Here is a 15,197-nt window from a genome sequence, read left to right as displayed (position 1 = left end):
AATACTCCAATGTCAAACAGTAGGTAAACAAACCCATGAAACATAAATGCTGCAGACCCCTTGCATGTCAAAAGTCCTTCCATTTGACAGCTACTTAACCTATTCCTCTTTGTACACACCTCCAGACCCACCAATCTCCATTTCCTTCTGAGCATCATGAAAAACAAAAGAAAACAAACAAAAAAAACCCCACAAGATATAACAAAGCAGATAACCCATGGCATGGGTTACTCTGGAAACAAACACTTTGTGTTTACAACAGTGACAAAGTCAAATCTGTTGAGCTCAGTACAACTTGCTGCACGACCTACAATCTCCCTCCTACCTCTCCCTTTTCTGTGAAATGGGAATGGGTTCTTCCCCCTATCAAGTTAAAATATCTTAATTTCCAAAATGTTTCAGACCTGCAGGGATGTCTACTAAAATTTAGGTTGGAAGAGTTTCCCCAGCTCATGCCACCATTTCATATCAAGTCTTAAATACAAACACCTGTTCGTAAACAAAGAAGCCTAATAAAGCATTAAAAAAACCAAACAAAAAAACAACCACAAACCACCATATCACACATCTTTGAACCTGTCCTTTTTATTTGGTGGCCAATTTATATTCTGTAATGTTTTCCATCCTCTTACAGCTGGGAAGGGGAAGAAGCACCACTGGTGAGCTGTGAGATTCAAGAGGGCTGAAGCAGAGAGTCAAGAAGGCAAAAGGGTGATTAAAGGGATTTTGTGTGAACTCAGTTCTCTACAGGGGGACAATGCCTATAGGCTTGGAAGCAACATGCAGTGCTAGGAGGAGAAAAAGGTTTTATAACATTGGATATCATCAAGCTCAAAATTAAATGCATCTCAAAATAAGCAGGACTGGTGTAGGACAAGAATACAAATGATGTCCCACAATCGAAGCATGCACCTTTGTAAAATGAGAGGTATGAGGGACAAAACATATAAAAACAAAAGAAAAAAATGCAGATCCAAACCTCAGCATTTTTAAACAAAAAATGTGTTCTCTGTAAAGAAAAAGTCCTTTCTCCCCCTACTTTTCTGCAAAACCCTCCCTCATGCCCCACTTTTTCCCAGCCTGAGACTGCCTGGCAGCTCTGACCAGGCAGGTGTCCAACATCTGAACACCACTTGGTATCACCATTGCCTGTACTCACACAGATGAGCTGAGGTTTCTTATTAATGTCAATAGTTTTGAACCTGTTAAACTCATAGATAGCAGATTAGCGCTACTCCGTGCTGCACCCAGTGATATGTCACCATGCTTCCCTTTCCCATGTATTAGACACACACTCATGGCCCTGCCAGACCCTACTGGGGCTTAAGCAAGATGCACTGATGGGCAAGGCCTACTCCCACCTTTGGGGTACCCAAATGATATGAACTGGGGAGAGGAAGGATACACAGCCCTACACAGCCTCCACCACAGATGAGCACCAGACTAGCTGAGACTAAAAACTGGCAGTCTCCCTGATGCTTCCCAGCAGATGTGACCTAAAGATAAAATTTCTCCTCCTTAGGAACCTGAAAAATTATATATGCATACACACAAATGCATTAATATTATACTTATTTCAACTCTATAATATGTATGTTCTACCTGATACAGAGAACATGTAGCAGGTGGTTACTTATTGTATTTTTCCACCATCTAGTAAGCAGGGACTCTGCCTTCAACAGAAGCATAAAACATCTTATTCCACTCCAAGTCTGTACAGATTTTATCCTCGTCTCAATGATATTGACAACGAGCATCAATGGTTCATCAAGACTTCTCCACCGCTGTCCTCATCTGAGATCTGTAAAACAAGGCTCCTGTATCCGATTAAGTGAGTCCTATGCCAGCAGATGGCACTCTGAAGTGTGCAGCATCCACAGCTTCCCTCACCCCATCCCCAGCAACTGCTGGAAAAGGCTTTTTTCTGTGCCCGGTTCTTCAGTGGTGCTTTTAATCATGCTTGAATATAGGGGTCAACGAAGTAGCTCACACAATAGGGCCATCAAACTTCCCAGCCCTCAGCTTCCAGAAGAGGTCAGTATGTCCTGCTGCACACAAAAGCCACATTCCCACTTTCTTTCCTTAAATCACATAACCAATTACAAACTGTTGGGCACAGGAAGAGAGAAAACACCTTCCTCACGTGCCAGAAATTGTTTGTGCTTGCAAGTAGATGCTTTGATTATTTATTTTTGTTTGCTGGTTTGTTTTTTTTTTTTTCTTAGAGCAATTATCTGTTTCTCAGCATGCCACTACTAAGCTCTTCATGCAAATGTGCAGAAAAAGAAGGGAAGGGGAAGGGGAAGGGGAAGGGGAAGGGGAAGGGGAAGGGGAAGGGGAAGGGGAAGGGGAAGGGAAGGGAAGGGAAGGGAAGGGAAGGGAAGGGAAGGGAAAATCCTTAAAGCAAGGAACTCTGCAAATCAAGAGATTCAGTTGTATCCAGTGTAATATTGAGTTAAGGTTCTAGGAACCATCTTGATAGTTTTATTTCATTCAGGAGCTTACAGGCTGAGCAAAGGTAGAAAATAAAATACTGAAGTTTTTCATTTTATCCAAGTGAGATATGCAAACCACAACTCACAACAGATCTAGGGCTTGCACAGATTGGAAGCAGGATCTTCAGCTTTGCCCCATACAAAACTGGGTACATGGAAATAAGCCTTTTTTTGACCTATTTCCAGCCAGTTTCTCCATGCAGAAATATAACCTGTATAGGCTTTCCCATGCCTTGGTCTCTGTGCCAAGGAGGACCTTGGGAACCGCCTGTCTGTGGTGTGAGCTTTGCTTTGGGAGGTTGCACAAACAGGGGCAGAAGGTTGGCTTTCCTTCATTCCGTGCCCCTTGGCAGTGCTGCACTGACCACAGTACAACTGCCTGTTTTCACAAGGCTCTGACCCATCACATGAAAATAAATAAATAAATTTTAAAAAAGTGTAATAACTTATTTTTCTTTTATCATGGGAAATACTGCATTTATATAAAATATCTGACTGATCCATGTGGGAAAACGACCCATGAGGAAAAAACCTTCCTTGCTTTACTGTTCCTAGCTCCCTTCCAGCATCTGGAGAAGAAAAGTACTCAAGTTGAGCACAGAGAGACAGGAGATGAGATTGAGGCCTTACCTGATGCAGGGAGCCGGGTAAAAGTCCTCTGGCACCAAACCCATTTGAGTGACCTAATGCCTAATGCTCATCCCAGTGTACTGCATGGTAACACAGCTTTAATTAAAGTGGGATTAATGAAGGGGACACTGCAAAGTGCTACTGTGTTTTACTGCAGGGGAAACAGTAAGATGCATTCTTGGCATCTTGCTGCTGAAATGAAAAATTGCCCGTTTGAACACCCGCAAGAGGAGAATACCCATGATAGCTTGGCTGGGATAGCTTGGCCTCAGGATTTATCCACAGTTTACAGGCATGAAGAGGCACACGGGCAGTGCCAAGCAGGTACCAGCCATGCAACATTGATTTGCTCCTGACAGTAGCAATGATGAGCCACAATCATGGCTCAGTCTTTTCAGTCACAGAAATCATAGAATATCTCGAGTGGGGAGGGACTCATAACAATCATCGAGTCCAACTCCTATTTCATTCCCATCTATGCACATGGGAGCATGTCCTGGCAATTTTCAGGAGGGTTTGCCCATGGCACATGTTGTGAACCACCACCTAATTTCAGATTTGGGACAGTCAGACATAGCTGAAGAAGTCTATTAAACTTGAGGGAATTATTTGGTACACAGGTGCCTTAGTTGAGAAGTTTGTGAGAGTTATAAGGAAGAACCACTGTCTGTGTTTAGGTGAACACACATTTATTTTATTTATCACACAGACTATTGCTACCAGCTTAAAATAACTATTTGAAACATCATCTGCAGCACATGCCTTAGCTCACAGATCCTGGTGTATTTTTATAAAGAAACTATATATAAATTGTATCTCTGATATATGTCCAGCTTTAAGGTTTAACTCCAAAGGTATTTGAGCATCCTGGGTTATCATTAAAAGTGAAGATGAAACTCCATAACAAACCAAAATGTCAGTGGAAGCTTCATTTGGCAAAATAACACAAACTTGGTTTATAGTTTTCAGCTGGGCACCAGAACTAAGTAACAGAACAAAGAATCCAAATATGAGCCTGGTCCTGTGTTTCCTTTTGTTTGCAGTAAATCAGGAAAAATTGTGATCAATTGAAAGAGTCTGAGACAGCAAGTCTGTCTTACTATGCCAGGTCAATTTGGGGGCTAGTATCTGCAACAGCTGGAGTATCACACGGCATTTCACAGATGATATACAATGTAGGGGCGGTACCAGCATTGCCCTCTGCATAGGAATGAAAGGGGTTAAATACCTTTGAATTATATGGTGGATATAACATTGGATATTGAGACCCTGAAAATAAATCAGATGGAGCCCTTTTTACTTTTGTCTTCACCCTGGTGAAGCAAGGGTTAACCTATTTCCAAACACATTTCTTTCGTGGGAAAATACCATTGCCGTTCACATTTAATCATGTGATAAATGCAGCCATCAAAGTGGGTTTAGAAGAATACAATTTCCTTCCTTTCAATAATCCATCTCCACAGGGGGGTTTAAATGTATTAAATAACACTGCATTCACTTTGGAGCAAGGTGACACACTCAGTAAGGTTTCACATTTGTTTCTCCAGTTACTGTGTGATCTTTGCCAGGGCAAAAGTCAACTTAGACGCTTGGAATGCAAATTCTGCGAGATGGGGTTGAAGGAGGGGAGGTGGATGAGGTTGTACGAGCTTCCCCATCACACCAGCAGGAACCACTTCCACTTGCAGTGGGCAAAACCACCCACTTATTATATCATCAGGCTCCTGCACAGGAAAAGAAAAAGGAAAATATAGGGGAGAAAAGCCACTGATGTAGAGTGAACAAAATTCAAGCTTGCAGACTGATCCAGAGGTTCATTTTTTGTAATTATACTACTGCCATAGCCGCCACACATGTCCTACAGATCCAGCCTACGTTTCATCAGCTGTGGAATCTTGGCCTGCATTTGCTTTCCTCTTATACTGCTGTCAGCACAGATCTGACAGTGCTGCCAAAGGCGACCCTCACTGCCCAGAAAAGCTGTGTGCAAGGACAAAGCTCTCTGACCAAGGTGAGTATCCATCCAACTGGCCACACCTGTCACTATATTTGCTTAGGTTTAGGTTTAGGTTTAGGTTTATATAGATGTAGATGTAAATGTAGATGTAGGCATGCATATCTACATCTATATCTATAGATATACACATCCATGTCAGCAGTGCTGACTGGGACCATGCAGCAAAGCGCTGCCCACACTCACTGTGCAAAAAGCAGTACTCATGAGAAAACAGGAGCCAGTACTCCCTGAAACAGCAGCCAGATCTGATGCAACAGGTGAGAAAGGCTTTTCCCACCTTTACAGGCGCAGAGATCCCCTCCGTGAATGACCCTGATTTGGCATGAAGACATGGGTGTTTGCAATATCCTTTAAATTTAACAGCTGGGAAGAGAAAGGAGCACTGCAACTACCCAGGCAGCTACCACAAGCAATGGGGAAAAATATTTGCAGAGCTGTCACTGGCTATGGAAGAATAATAATGTGGATACCAGTTGAGTTATGTTATCTGTCTGAGCCTCTGGGCACAATATAGATTTGCTCTCTGTGAAAGCACTCTCTCCTATTAACAAGGCACATTCATGCCAGCGTTTCATCCCATGACCTCAAACACCTCCACGCAACCCCAGTGTCACCCTTTCCCACGCAGAGCCCTCCCAGCAGGGTCCTAAACGGTATGGGGTAAGGGAAAGTGGCTCCAGGATTCGGGAACATAAAAGCAAGTGCTTGCAGAGTTGGGTGGTGATGTTGGCTCATTCCAGACAAAACAGCCCTTCGGTTTGCAAGACGGCTCCAGCAGTGACTCAGAGCTGGGGTAGAGGAGAGCAGCATCAGCACAGCGTGTGAAGCCAGCAAGCTGCTGTGGAGGAGGCTTTGTACAAAAAAACCCCTTCCCCTGCCTTCATCCTCTGCCCACATAAAAACCTCTGTCCTTTCTCATTCAAACAAAAGGAAAAAGAAAAAAAATAAAAAAACACAAAGAAACAAACAAATAAACAAAAAACCCAACCAACCAGAAAACCCAGCTAATAAATACAAAATCCTTTGCTCAGGTGCTGATATAGGCAGCTGCAGTTTTGAGCTCCATCAGCAGACACGGGCAAGCAAAGCAGGCTTATCCCATGACAGGCACTTGATAGGGGATTGCTAAGGAAAATCCACGATGCTGAAGTTGTTTGGGCAATTTAGGAAATGGCAGGTTTGGGGAGGATTTGGTCTTTTCTTATTTTTCTCCTTTTGTAGAATAAGGGACTATATGTTATTGGAAGCTCACGCCTCTAGCCGTTGCAAATTACCTCCTTTACAGATATAGTAGGATTTGGGGGTTTTCTTACATGTTTTTCCATGCAACACTGAAGTCCTGAGCACTCCCATTGCTGCACAAAAGCTGTGTACAGCCACAAGCAGCATGAGGTATATGGGCATTTTCCCAAGGGCTGCGGTGCAGGTTTTATTGCCCTTAAGGATGGAGGATTCTTCATTTTAACTCTTACAGTTGTGAAGTGCTGCATCCCTGAAATATCAGAGATGGAGTTTAATGGTTAGTTAGTGAAGTACTATGTCTATAAAACCCACTGGCACCTTTTTGCAAGATCATGGGCATGCTGAGCAGAAAAGCAGACCCACTGGAAGCAGTGCAGGGGCAGTACTTTGGGCCATTCAGAATAGATTCCACCTCCCTTGGGAATATAGGGAGCAAATAAAGAAAATCAGGTATGAATCTATTTTCATCCACTTATTAAATCCCTGTATCAGAATCTATTTCCCTAGTCCCAAGCAGGCAGAAAAAAAAAAAAATATTGTCTTAGGAAAATTGCTTTAATGACCGCCTTAAAAAAACCCCACAAAACAAACAAAAGCCCACACTTAAATAAAGTCAAGAAAAAATAGCTGCGTGATTTAAATGCTCCATATTGACAGCCCTAGGAACAGGGGAGTGGGTTGATTAGAATATGGCTTTTAATGGATGCATAGTCATTTAAAACAAAGTTGACATTATTGAAATAACACTTTTTACAGAAGTAGCTGCATACCAAATGACCTTGAAAAGACAGCAATTACTACCACACATGCAAGATATATTATCGCCAAAGCTAAGGCTTGATTTCCTAAGATATACCAGCCAGACTGGAACATTAGGAACTGGGATGAGTTGTAAGATAAGATGTTAGAGTCAATAAGATAAACGTGTAAATAAAAAGCTCAATTTGTCAGGGCAAAAGCCGTTATTTTGATTGTGAGAAATTCAATTTTGCATTTAAGAAAAATACACACCACAACCTCTCGCAAATGTTGAAGCCAGTTTCAAACTGAGCTTTGGAATTCCAGCATGAAGACCACCTACTGCATTAAAACTCATCGTTAATTATTGTTCAAAATAGCCTGATGGCATTTGCTTAGCCTGCGAGATCCTCAGGGTGGCACAATCTAATAGCTGTGCTTATACAGCATCTACCATGATAAGGACCCTGTAAAAATAGAAGCCCAAGTAACTAGAGTCATTACACACACACATACATATATGCAGTTTATGCAGATATTATTGCCAAGAAATTATTCTCCCATAAAGACAAGGATTGGATCTTGCTGCCCCTAAATGAGAATTTTACTCTAATCACATAAAAAACAACAACTTCATAAACATAGGAAGAAAGGGAGAAATTATGCTTCCTGTGAGCAGGAAGTCCATTTAAAGCATGAATAAATTGATGCAGTCAGGAGAAAGAAGCTTGTATATGCAAATAGGGGTTTATTACCCATTTTTGTGCTCCTAAGAAACATAATTTACTGACCTTTGAGGGAAGGGTCAAGTAGGCTTACAGAATAAGAAACAAAGGCATCTCTTTTGGTAACTGCCATGTTCCAGAGCAGTAATTATCCTTCCCTCTCCCCGTGAGCAGCAGGAAATGAAGAGGGGTGCGATTACACTATGACAATTACTGTAATTTTAATTTCTAAAAATTGCCAGGAAAGTTTCCTCTTAAAAAAAAAAAAATAGTCTTTTCCGATTTTTGGTGTCGTTTTAGTTTAAAACTCATTCCTCAGCTAAAACAGAGCTGTGCTTCCCCCTCTCCCACTCTTTTTGGGGAACCGCCCACAAAGTCTAGATGGTGAGAAAGCCCACTTTCCTCCTCATTAGTTGAGAAGATAGATGGCTATGTGTGGTCAAGGAGGATCCAGGAAAGATGGAGGTGGCCTGAAGGCATGTCACAGATGCAGTAAGGACGCACAAACTGGGCTGTCCCTCCTAGGCACTGCCAGGGACGGATCTTAAGGAGCCCTCAGCTTTTTAGCCTAGTCTGCTGTTGGGCTCAATATCAGTTGAACTTATTCAGTCATGGTCACAATAACATATCCTTCTTTCTATGGGAAGTAGATGATATTAGGTGCACGATAATTAAAAAGAATTAGAAAAAAGGATTATTTTCACCTCCTATGCTTAGAGGGATTATTGGCTATTTTGTGGATTTTCTGCAGGCTATCATTTATTATTTTAATATTATGGATAATCTATTCTGTGTTATTCATATTTTGTTATACCCAACTGTTTCACTGTGGGATGGACTTAGCCCAAGAGGACAGGTCTACTCGGCTGTCCAGCCTCCCCTACCACTGACCACACTGTCCCAGAACACTGAGGTGCGTCTGTGCAGGGGCAGAATGTGGGATTCAAGGCACGTCTGCCCCATACGTAGGCAGGAACCAGAGGCGGCCATATCATCAAATACATTACTGTCTCTGCTGTATGCTGCAACAGCATTTCTCATAAATGGAAAACTGCTTTCCAGGATTCCCCTGTGCACTCCCTTAATGAGACTTCTGAGGTCTCATTTTGGCCACTGGGTGAATATTTAAAATTGCTTTCACAGATCCAAGGGAAAGGGCTTTTTTTTCAAATAGTTGCCACAACCCACGTTCAACAATGATCATTTAGCATAGTAAAAAATTGTCTTTCAATATATGAAGTAACACACCTATAGAACTACATTGATTTGTCTACATACAAATACATTCCTACAAACACATATTTGATTAAGAATTTATATAACATCAGGCTGCAAGGAATTTTGGATCAATGCCTTTATTTTGCTTCTATAAATAAATAAACTCAATTAAACAGTACTTACAGCAAACCACAATGGGCAGGAGAGCAATTTTCCTGAAGCTTCACTCTCCTATTTTTACCTGTCACATGGGCCTAGGGAATCAATTACTTCCTAAAGGGAATTTATTAGAGTTTGTGTTACCCAACATCTTACCTTTCCCACCCACCAATGGAACAGAAGAATTTTAGGAACACACATATAGAAAAACTAGCATTCTTCAAACCTCTTACAATTTGCTGTAATAAATTAAAGCATAAATAAAATAAAACAAAGCCCTGCAGGCAAGCAGCATTTGAATCAAGACTGGATCTGCACCAAGTTGAGACGTTCACCATGCAGTCTCACAAGACCCATAAATCAGGTCTCCTGAAAATACGTAGTATTTTGCATTACTGTATAGGGTGTTAACTTTAATGCCTTAATATATGCACATAGTGGTCAGGTTACAGTTGCTGTGGGAACTATAATTTTGCATTTTCTGACCAACCTGCAGCTGGAAAAATAATAATAAGTAAAAACCAATCACACTACTGCATTCCCTTCAGCAGGTTTTCTACATTTAATTTCTCTCTTTTTATATTTGAAGGAAGAAGAAAAGAAGACATGCGCGAAGCTGTAAACGTACAGGAAAGCTGAAACGGATGTGAATTAACTTTCTTTTCAAGCAGTTTGCATGAAACCTCATGTGTCCCCAGTCCAAGCAAGTGTCACTGCATGAAAAGTATGTGCTCTTGGGTGTGATCAAACCTATTTCTGAGTCAGAAGCATCTCACCAAGGACATAACACAACCCCCTTCTTTTTCATAACGCACCAAAGCCAATCACCAGCGTTCACTTGCAAGTGACAGCTACAAGGAGACACAATCTGCAGCTGATCCAGTTTAACACAATTTCTGCTGATGCTGCCTGACCTACACCAAATTGTTACTGCTCCAGTCTCCTAACTGGTAGGATTCTTACCTGTTTCAAGGCAAAGGAGCTCATCTCTTGTCCTGTTCTTCCTCCAGCCTCCCTTTACCTCCAACCCCACCATCACTTGCCTCCAAGATTTGAGTACTTTTATCCGACATCTTGTTTTTTTCCCCTGTTAAAACTCTGCTCCCTTCCAGAGAAGGCTGGTTTTGGAATCATCAACCATTTTCAACATACCGAAAAAAGTTGATTGCATCCAGGCTTACCCCAGGTGCAGGGATACACAACAGCTATGCAATAATTAGCCTCCTTCATCCTATCAGCACTGGTTAATGGCCAGCAGTGTCCCACATCATATGGAACAGCCATGGCCATGCAACCATGTGGTAGTCAAGGCAAGACCAGAGCTGTTCCCACCTCTGCCATCCACTCCACTGACAGTAACGTAACAAAGTTGGTTAAAAGCACAAGAAGTGATACAATATAGATGGCATGAAAATAAATCACAGCATATTTGCCCAAAATAAACCCCCTTATCTCTGAGCTCTATCATGAAAACCAATAAATGTTTGACATCTGGTGGATTTGACCACCATTCAAGAATATGCTATTTGTAACCATGCACAATACCCATGTTCAAAACAGATCACCAGTTGGTGGACAAAAATAAGCTATAACTTTTCTATAATGCATAGCTGAAAAGCAACATCTGTGCACAATCACTCCAAAGGTGGTGGTAGGAACTCTCAATAAGGGTAAAGGAATATATTAGCCCTTTGGCACACAAAGGCCTTAGTTTCATTGCCACTACTACCTAAAACCAACTAAGTGACAAGAAGGTCTGGTGCACAGTTGTAATTGTTGAAACATATCTAACATTAAAGCTTTGGTCCATTGACTTGCCCTAATGGTAGGGTCTTCAGTGGCATCATTCCACCCTTCTTTACAGAGAAGAATTAATGTTACAAAGAACAACTCTTTCTTATATACACATTAAGGAGGATATAGAAAACCAGGTGACATAACAAGGTAGGGAATGAAGATTCATTAGGAAAGCAGAAAATCTGCTTACTGCCCTTTAAAAGAAAAGACAAGAGTATCGAGGATATCAGAAATAATCACTGAAATTCAGCACAGAGTTCTGCTTTTTGGTGCCACGATATCAGCTGCAAATACCTAAAAGCTTTTTAGTGTGTAGGACTTGAAAGGCAAACCTAGTCTCTGGTGGACTCATGCTACAGCCAATTGATCTCCTGGCATCAAACCTCTCACTGAAATCTGTGGAGATTTCTTATACACACACACACATATCACATACATAGTATTTTGCATTACTATTTACATATATAGTATTTTGCATTACTGTTTGTGAAAGACTACACACATATGCATATGTATACATATATATACACATACATATCTACATTCTTAATCATGTTACATATGTGCACAGGCTTACATACATTTAATTATATTTTACGTATACACACACATGCATGTACATATGAAACTAAATATATGCACAAAACTATAATTTATATACTCTGAATACATATAGTATTTATTCATTGACAAAATTCTTAATATGGGTAAAAAGAGAAAAAAATGCTGTATTTGCATATGTATATAATAGTTAACCACAATGTAATGTAGCTGAAGAATGCAGAATACATGATCCGTCTTGGAACTGAGGACAGATATTTGATAAAAAACCCCTCTTACTTCCTTCTATGAAATTGCACTTGGAGTGTGATTTCAGTTAGCCTAAGATCCCAGCTCCCAGGGAAGGGAGTACAGGACTGATCTTTCATATATTTCAGAGTAGACAAAACTCCCATCAAGAGTGGAAAAACAGCCCCATGAGAACATAAAAGCAGAGGATAATTAAACAGGTCTTACATATGACTTTTTTCCTGGGTCCTGTATCTTCCACCTCCAAAGATGTCATACATCTCTATTTGAAAACCACCTCACTGGTTTCAGTGTAGGCAGTGGGGGAGCACCATGCTCTTCGGCATCATTAGTGGAGTTAGAAAACAGCCCTTTTTTAGCAATGTACTTACTGTCAAACACAGAGACACACATGAACTTACCTGTTTAGTAATTCTCTGCCCAGTAGGAAGCAAAGCTTTGGATTTCTCTGCTATTTTCTGTAAAAATGGAAAAAAAAGAGGGAAAATGGCTGAGAAAACAGAGTCCAAATATTTAGGGAAGGAATCATATGGAGCTATTTCTTCTGCTTTTTAAAGAAAAGGACATAGAGAAAACTCTTATTATTTAGAAAAAGCAAGGGAGTATAACTGCATTGAAAAGTTTGGTCTTGCAAGAATTAAAAGTCTTCAAAGCTTCCAGAATTACAAGGTTATCAAAACTGAAACACGCATTTAAAAAATGACAGCTAGGACGTGGATAAGTAGCAATTTACCACTCAGATTGGTTTCCTGACGCAACCGGGCATTGACAAACTGCAGTGGCTAATTTTGGCACTTCTGAACTGATGACAGGTTTTTTTTTAAAAAAAACAAAACTACATGTACAGTTCAGATGGATTGTACTCATGAACATTTAAAAAAAGCATTAAAAAGATGTGTGTATATCGGGGTGGAGCCTGAATCCTTCCAACTTCTCATTTAATGGGATAAAGTTATTTCACTTAAAGACCCGGCACTTGGGGTTTTGAATAAGACAGAGTAATAATTAAAAATAAGACATGGCGCTAGAGATAATGCAATGCTATTACATAATATACGTGCTGTTGAAGTGCAATTTCAAGGGGTTTTATTTATTTATTTATTTATTTATTTTTAAACCATAGGCAGCAAGTGTTGTGAAATCAATCAGTACAGAGTGTTTTAAATAGAGATACATTATCAAGTGCATGTTGCCAGCCAAATTTCATTACACCTGTATAATTACAATATATTCTTTCCCATGTATTGCAGGCATGGGTCAAACTCACTAAAATAGTGTAAGAAAGCAATCAGAGTCTGTCCAGGTTGTATTTGCATAGGATTCAATTAATCCAGATATATGTTCAAACTTGTTACTGCAGGGGAGAGAAGCAGTTTGAGGATGGTAAATATAAATCATTACTACAGTGTTTAAAAGCAAAGCAAATCTGCTCATCCGTAGAGACTCCCCAGAGTAAAGTGGAAGAGCAAGAAGCAAATGAAAGAGCTGGAGTTCAGGTTTTGTTTGTTTTATTAAACAGCTTGATCTTGGTGACAGGTCCAAACCACAAGATGTGTTTGGAAACCTTCTTGCAAAGCCATATAACACAGCAGAGCCATAAGGTGGGTTAACATTTAAATTAGCAATGTTGCCCGCACATTTTCTGTAAGGAGCAAAGGTGAAAGGGGCACTGTGAAATCACTTCTCCTTCTCCCCTGACAGTGGAGACACACCAAAATAATGTCATGTCTAATCCAGGGGTACCACTGAAGGTCCTACCAGATACACTGCTGGCAAAAGCACACATTTTTTTTCTTTTCCATTGTTGCTGAACTGTTCTGCGGTTGCACGCGTGTGCATATTCCAGTGTAATGATACACTCCTTGACTGATAAAGCAAGAAAAGAGGGAGGAAACTACACGTAAGCAGCTCTATGGAGATGGTCCACGCTCCTAGGAGCTACGCTCGTTCCCACGTAACAAACACATTCCCAAACTCACATATGGAAGAGTGGAAGCAAGAGAGGCCCTCACCTTTTGCACAGCTCCATATCTCTGGATAGCATCAGACAGCTGGTTCTTCAGCCTGTCGAGCTGAAGTCGCTCTTGCTGTTTTGGAAAAACAGAGGCCTGGTTAGCAGATCTGTAGAGATAAATCAAGTTGTAGACTCTGTCTGTGACCATGGGAAACAGTCCTGGTGGGAGACACCAAGTAAACAAAGTGGGCACAAATAGTATTCTAAAAGTTCAGTTTCACTGCCAGGATGCTACGAGGTTTTGTTTTAGGAAGGGAGCCCAAGATGCTTTAATCTTTCAGGCAAAAGCAATTAAAAAATGTCACCTTGGATATATATTCAAGATAGCACTCAAGTCATGACTACTGTGTGGTCTGCTACCTGAGCTGGACACCTTCTGTGGCAGGGATATATAGTGGGACATTTTGCTGTCCTGCTTACTGCATGAAGGGGGTCTCACTCCAATACCAGTTCTTAAAGACTGTGAAAAGCAAGCAAATAAATACCTTACTGCCATCAAAAGAATAGAATGGTTGTAGCATGGTATCCTGCTTCTACTTACTAAAATCCAGCCTCGGATTATCTGCTGGAGATGATAACCCAAGGGATCCTCCTATAAAAAGTCCTTTATTTGGATGATACCCCATGATGGATTTCATCACCTCATTTGACGGCAATGGGTGATTTACTGGACTTGAGAGGTCCATCAGCCACAACAACCTTTCTTCTGCCTGGCCTAGCGCCTGATTGTCAGAAACCATCTTATCTCCATGTTTTCCAAAACATGTACCCAAATGTCACCACCTTTCTGCCTGGAGCTTGCCCCAGCAAGATATCGATCTATGTATGAAACAAAAGTGTTCTCAGAAGGAAGACCTCAGTCTAGCCTGATGTAACTATCCAACATGCTGCAAAATCGCTGCACTCAGATGGAGTGACCTAACCTAAACAGTGTCAGGCAATGGAAATTCCCCTGGAACTATTCTACCCCCTGGATCTCAGATTTCAGGTGTGCAGGAGCTCACGTGTCCAGGTTTTACAAAGGGGAATGAACTGCAAGGAAGTGGGGCATCACCTTAAAAGCCAAGTAGCAAACAAAGCCCAATCTACACTAAAGTTACTAACCAGAAATGTTCACTTTACAGCAATTTCAGCTGCTTCAGACAACTGCTTAAGAATACAAAAGTAGATTTTATAAAGGATGGGATAAACATCTTTCATTTTTAATGGTAGTATTTTCATACACAGAAGAACATCCCAGTCTTACAGTTCTTCATCCAAAGATTTAAAACCATTTTTAGAACAGGGCAAGTATCATTATTCCCATTCTACAGATAAAGGTCTATAAAACTTATGTTTGTTACACATGCAAA

General features: G+C 40.9%; 1 protein-coding gene across 6 annotated transcripts in view; it reads right to left on the bottom strand.

The window, feature by feature from the left end:
* TSNARE1 (t-SNARE domain containing 1) overlaps positions 1 to 15,197 on the bottom strand; it is a 503,856-nt gene that overhangs the window by 265,975 nt on the left and 222,684 nt on the right. For all 6 annotated transcript variants that reach the window (XM_072851134.1, XM_072851137.1, XM_072851138.1 and 3 more), the window contains exons 6-7: positions 13,844 to 13,918; positions 12,233 to 12,289 (exon numbers count right to left, since the gene is read on the bottom strand). In XM_072851134.1, the coding sequence (XP_072707235.1) occupies positions 12,233 to 12,289; positions 13,844 to 13,918 (132 nt within the window). The remainder of the gene's footprint in view (positions 1 to 12,232; positions 12,290 to 13,843; positions 13,919 to 15,197) is intronic.

Source organism: Ciconia boyciana, chromosome 2 (genome assembly GCF_034638445.1).
Source record: "Ciconia boyciana chromosome 2, ASM3463844v1, whole genome shotgun sequence".
In the NCBI taxonomy this organism is placed as follows: domain Eukaryota; kingdom Metazoa; phylum Chordata; class Aves; order Ciconiiformes; family Ciconiidae; genus Ciconia; species Ciconia boyciana.
The sequence above is the reverse complement of the archived record's forward strand: the minus strand, read 5'-3'. Positions and strand labels throughout refer to the sequence as shown.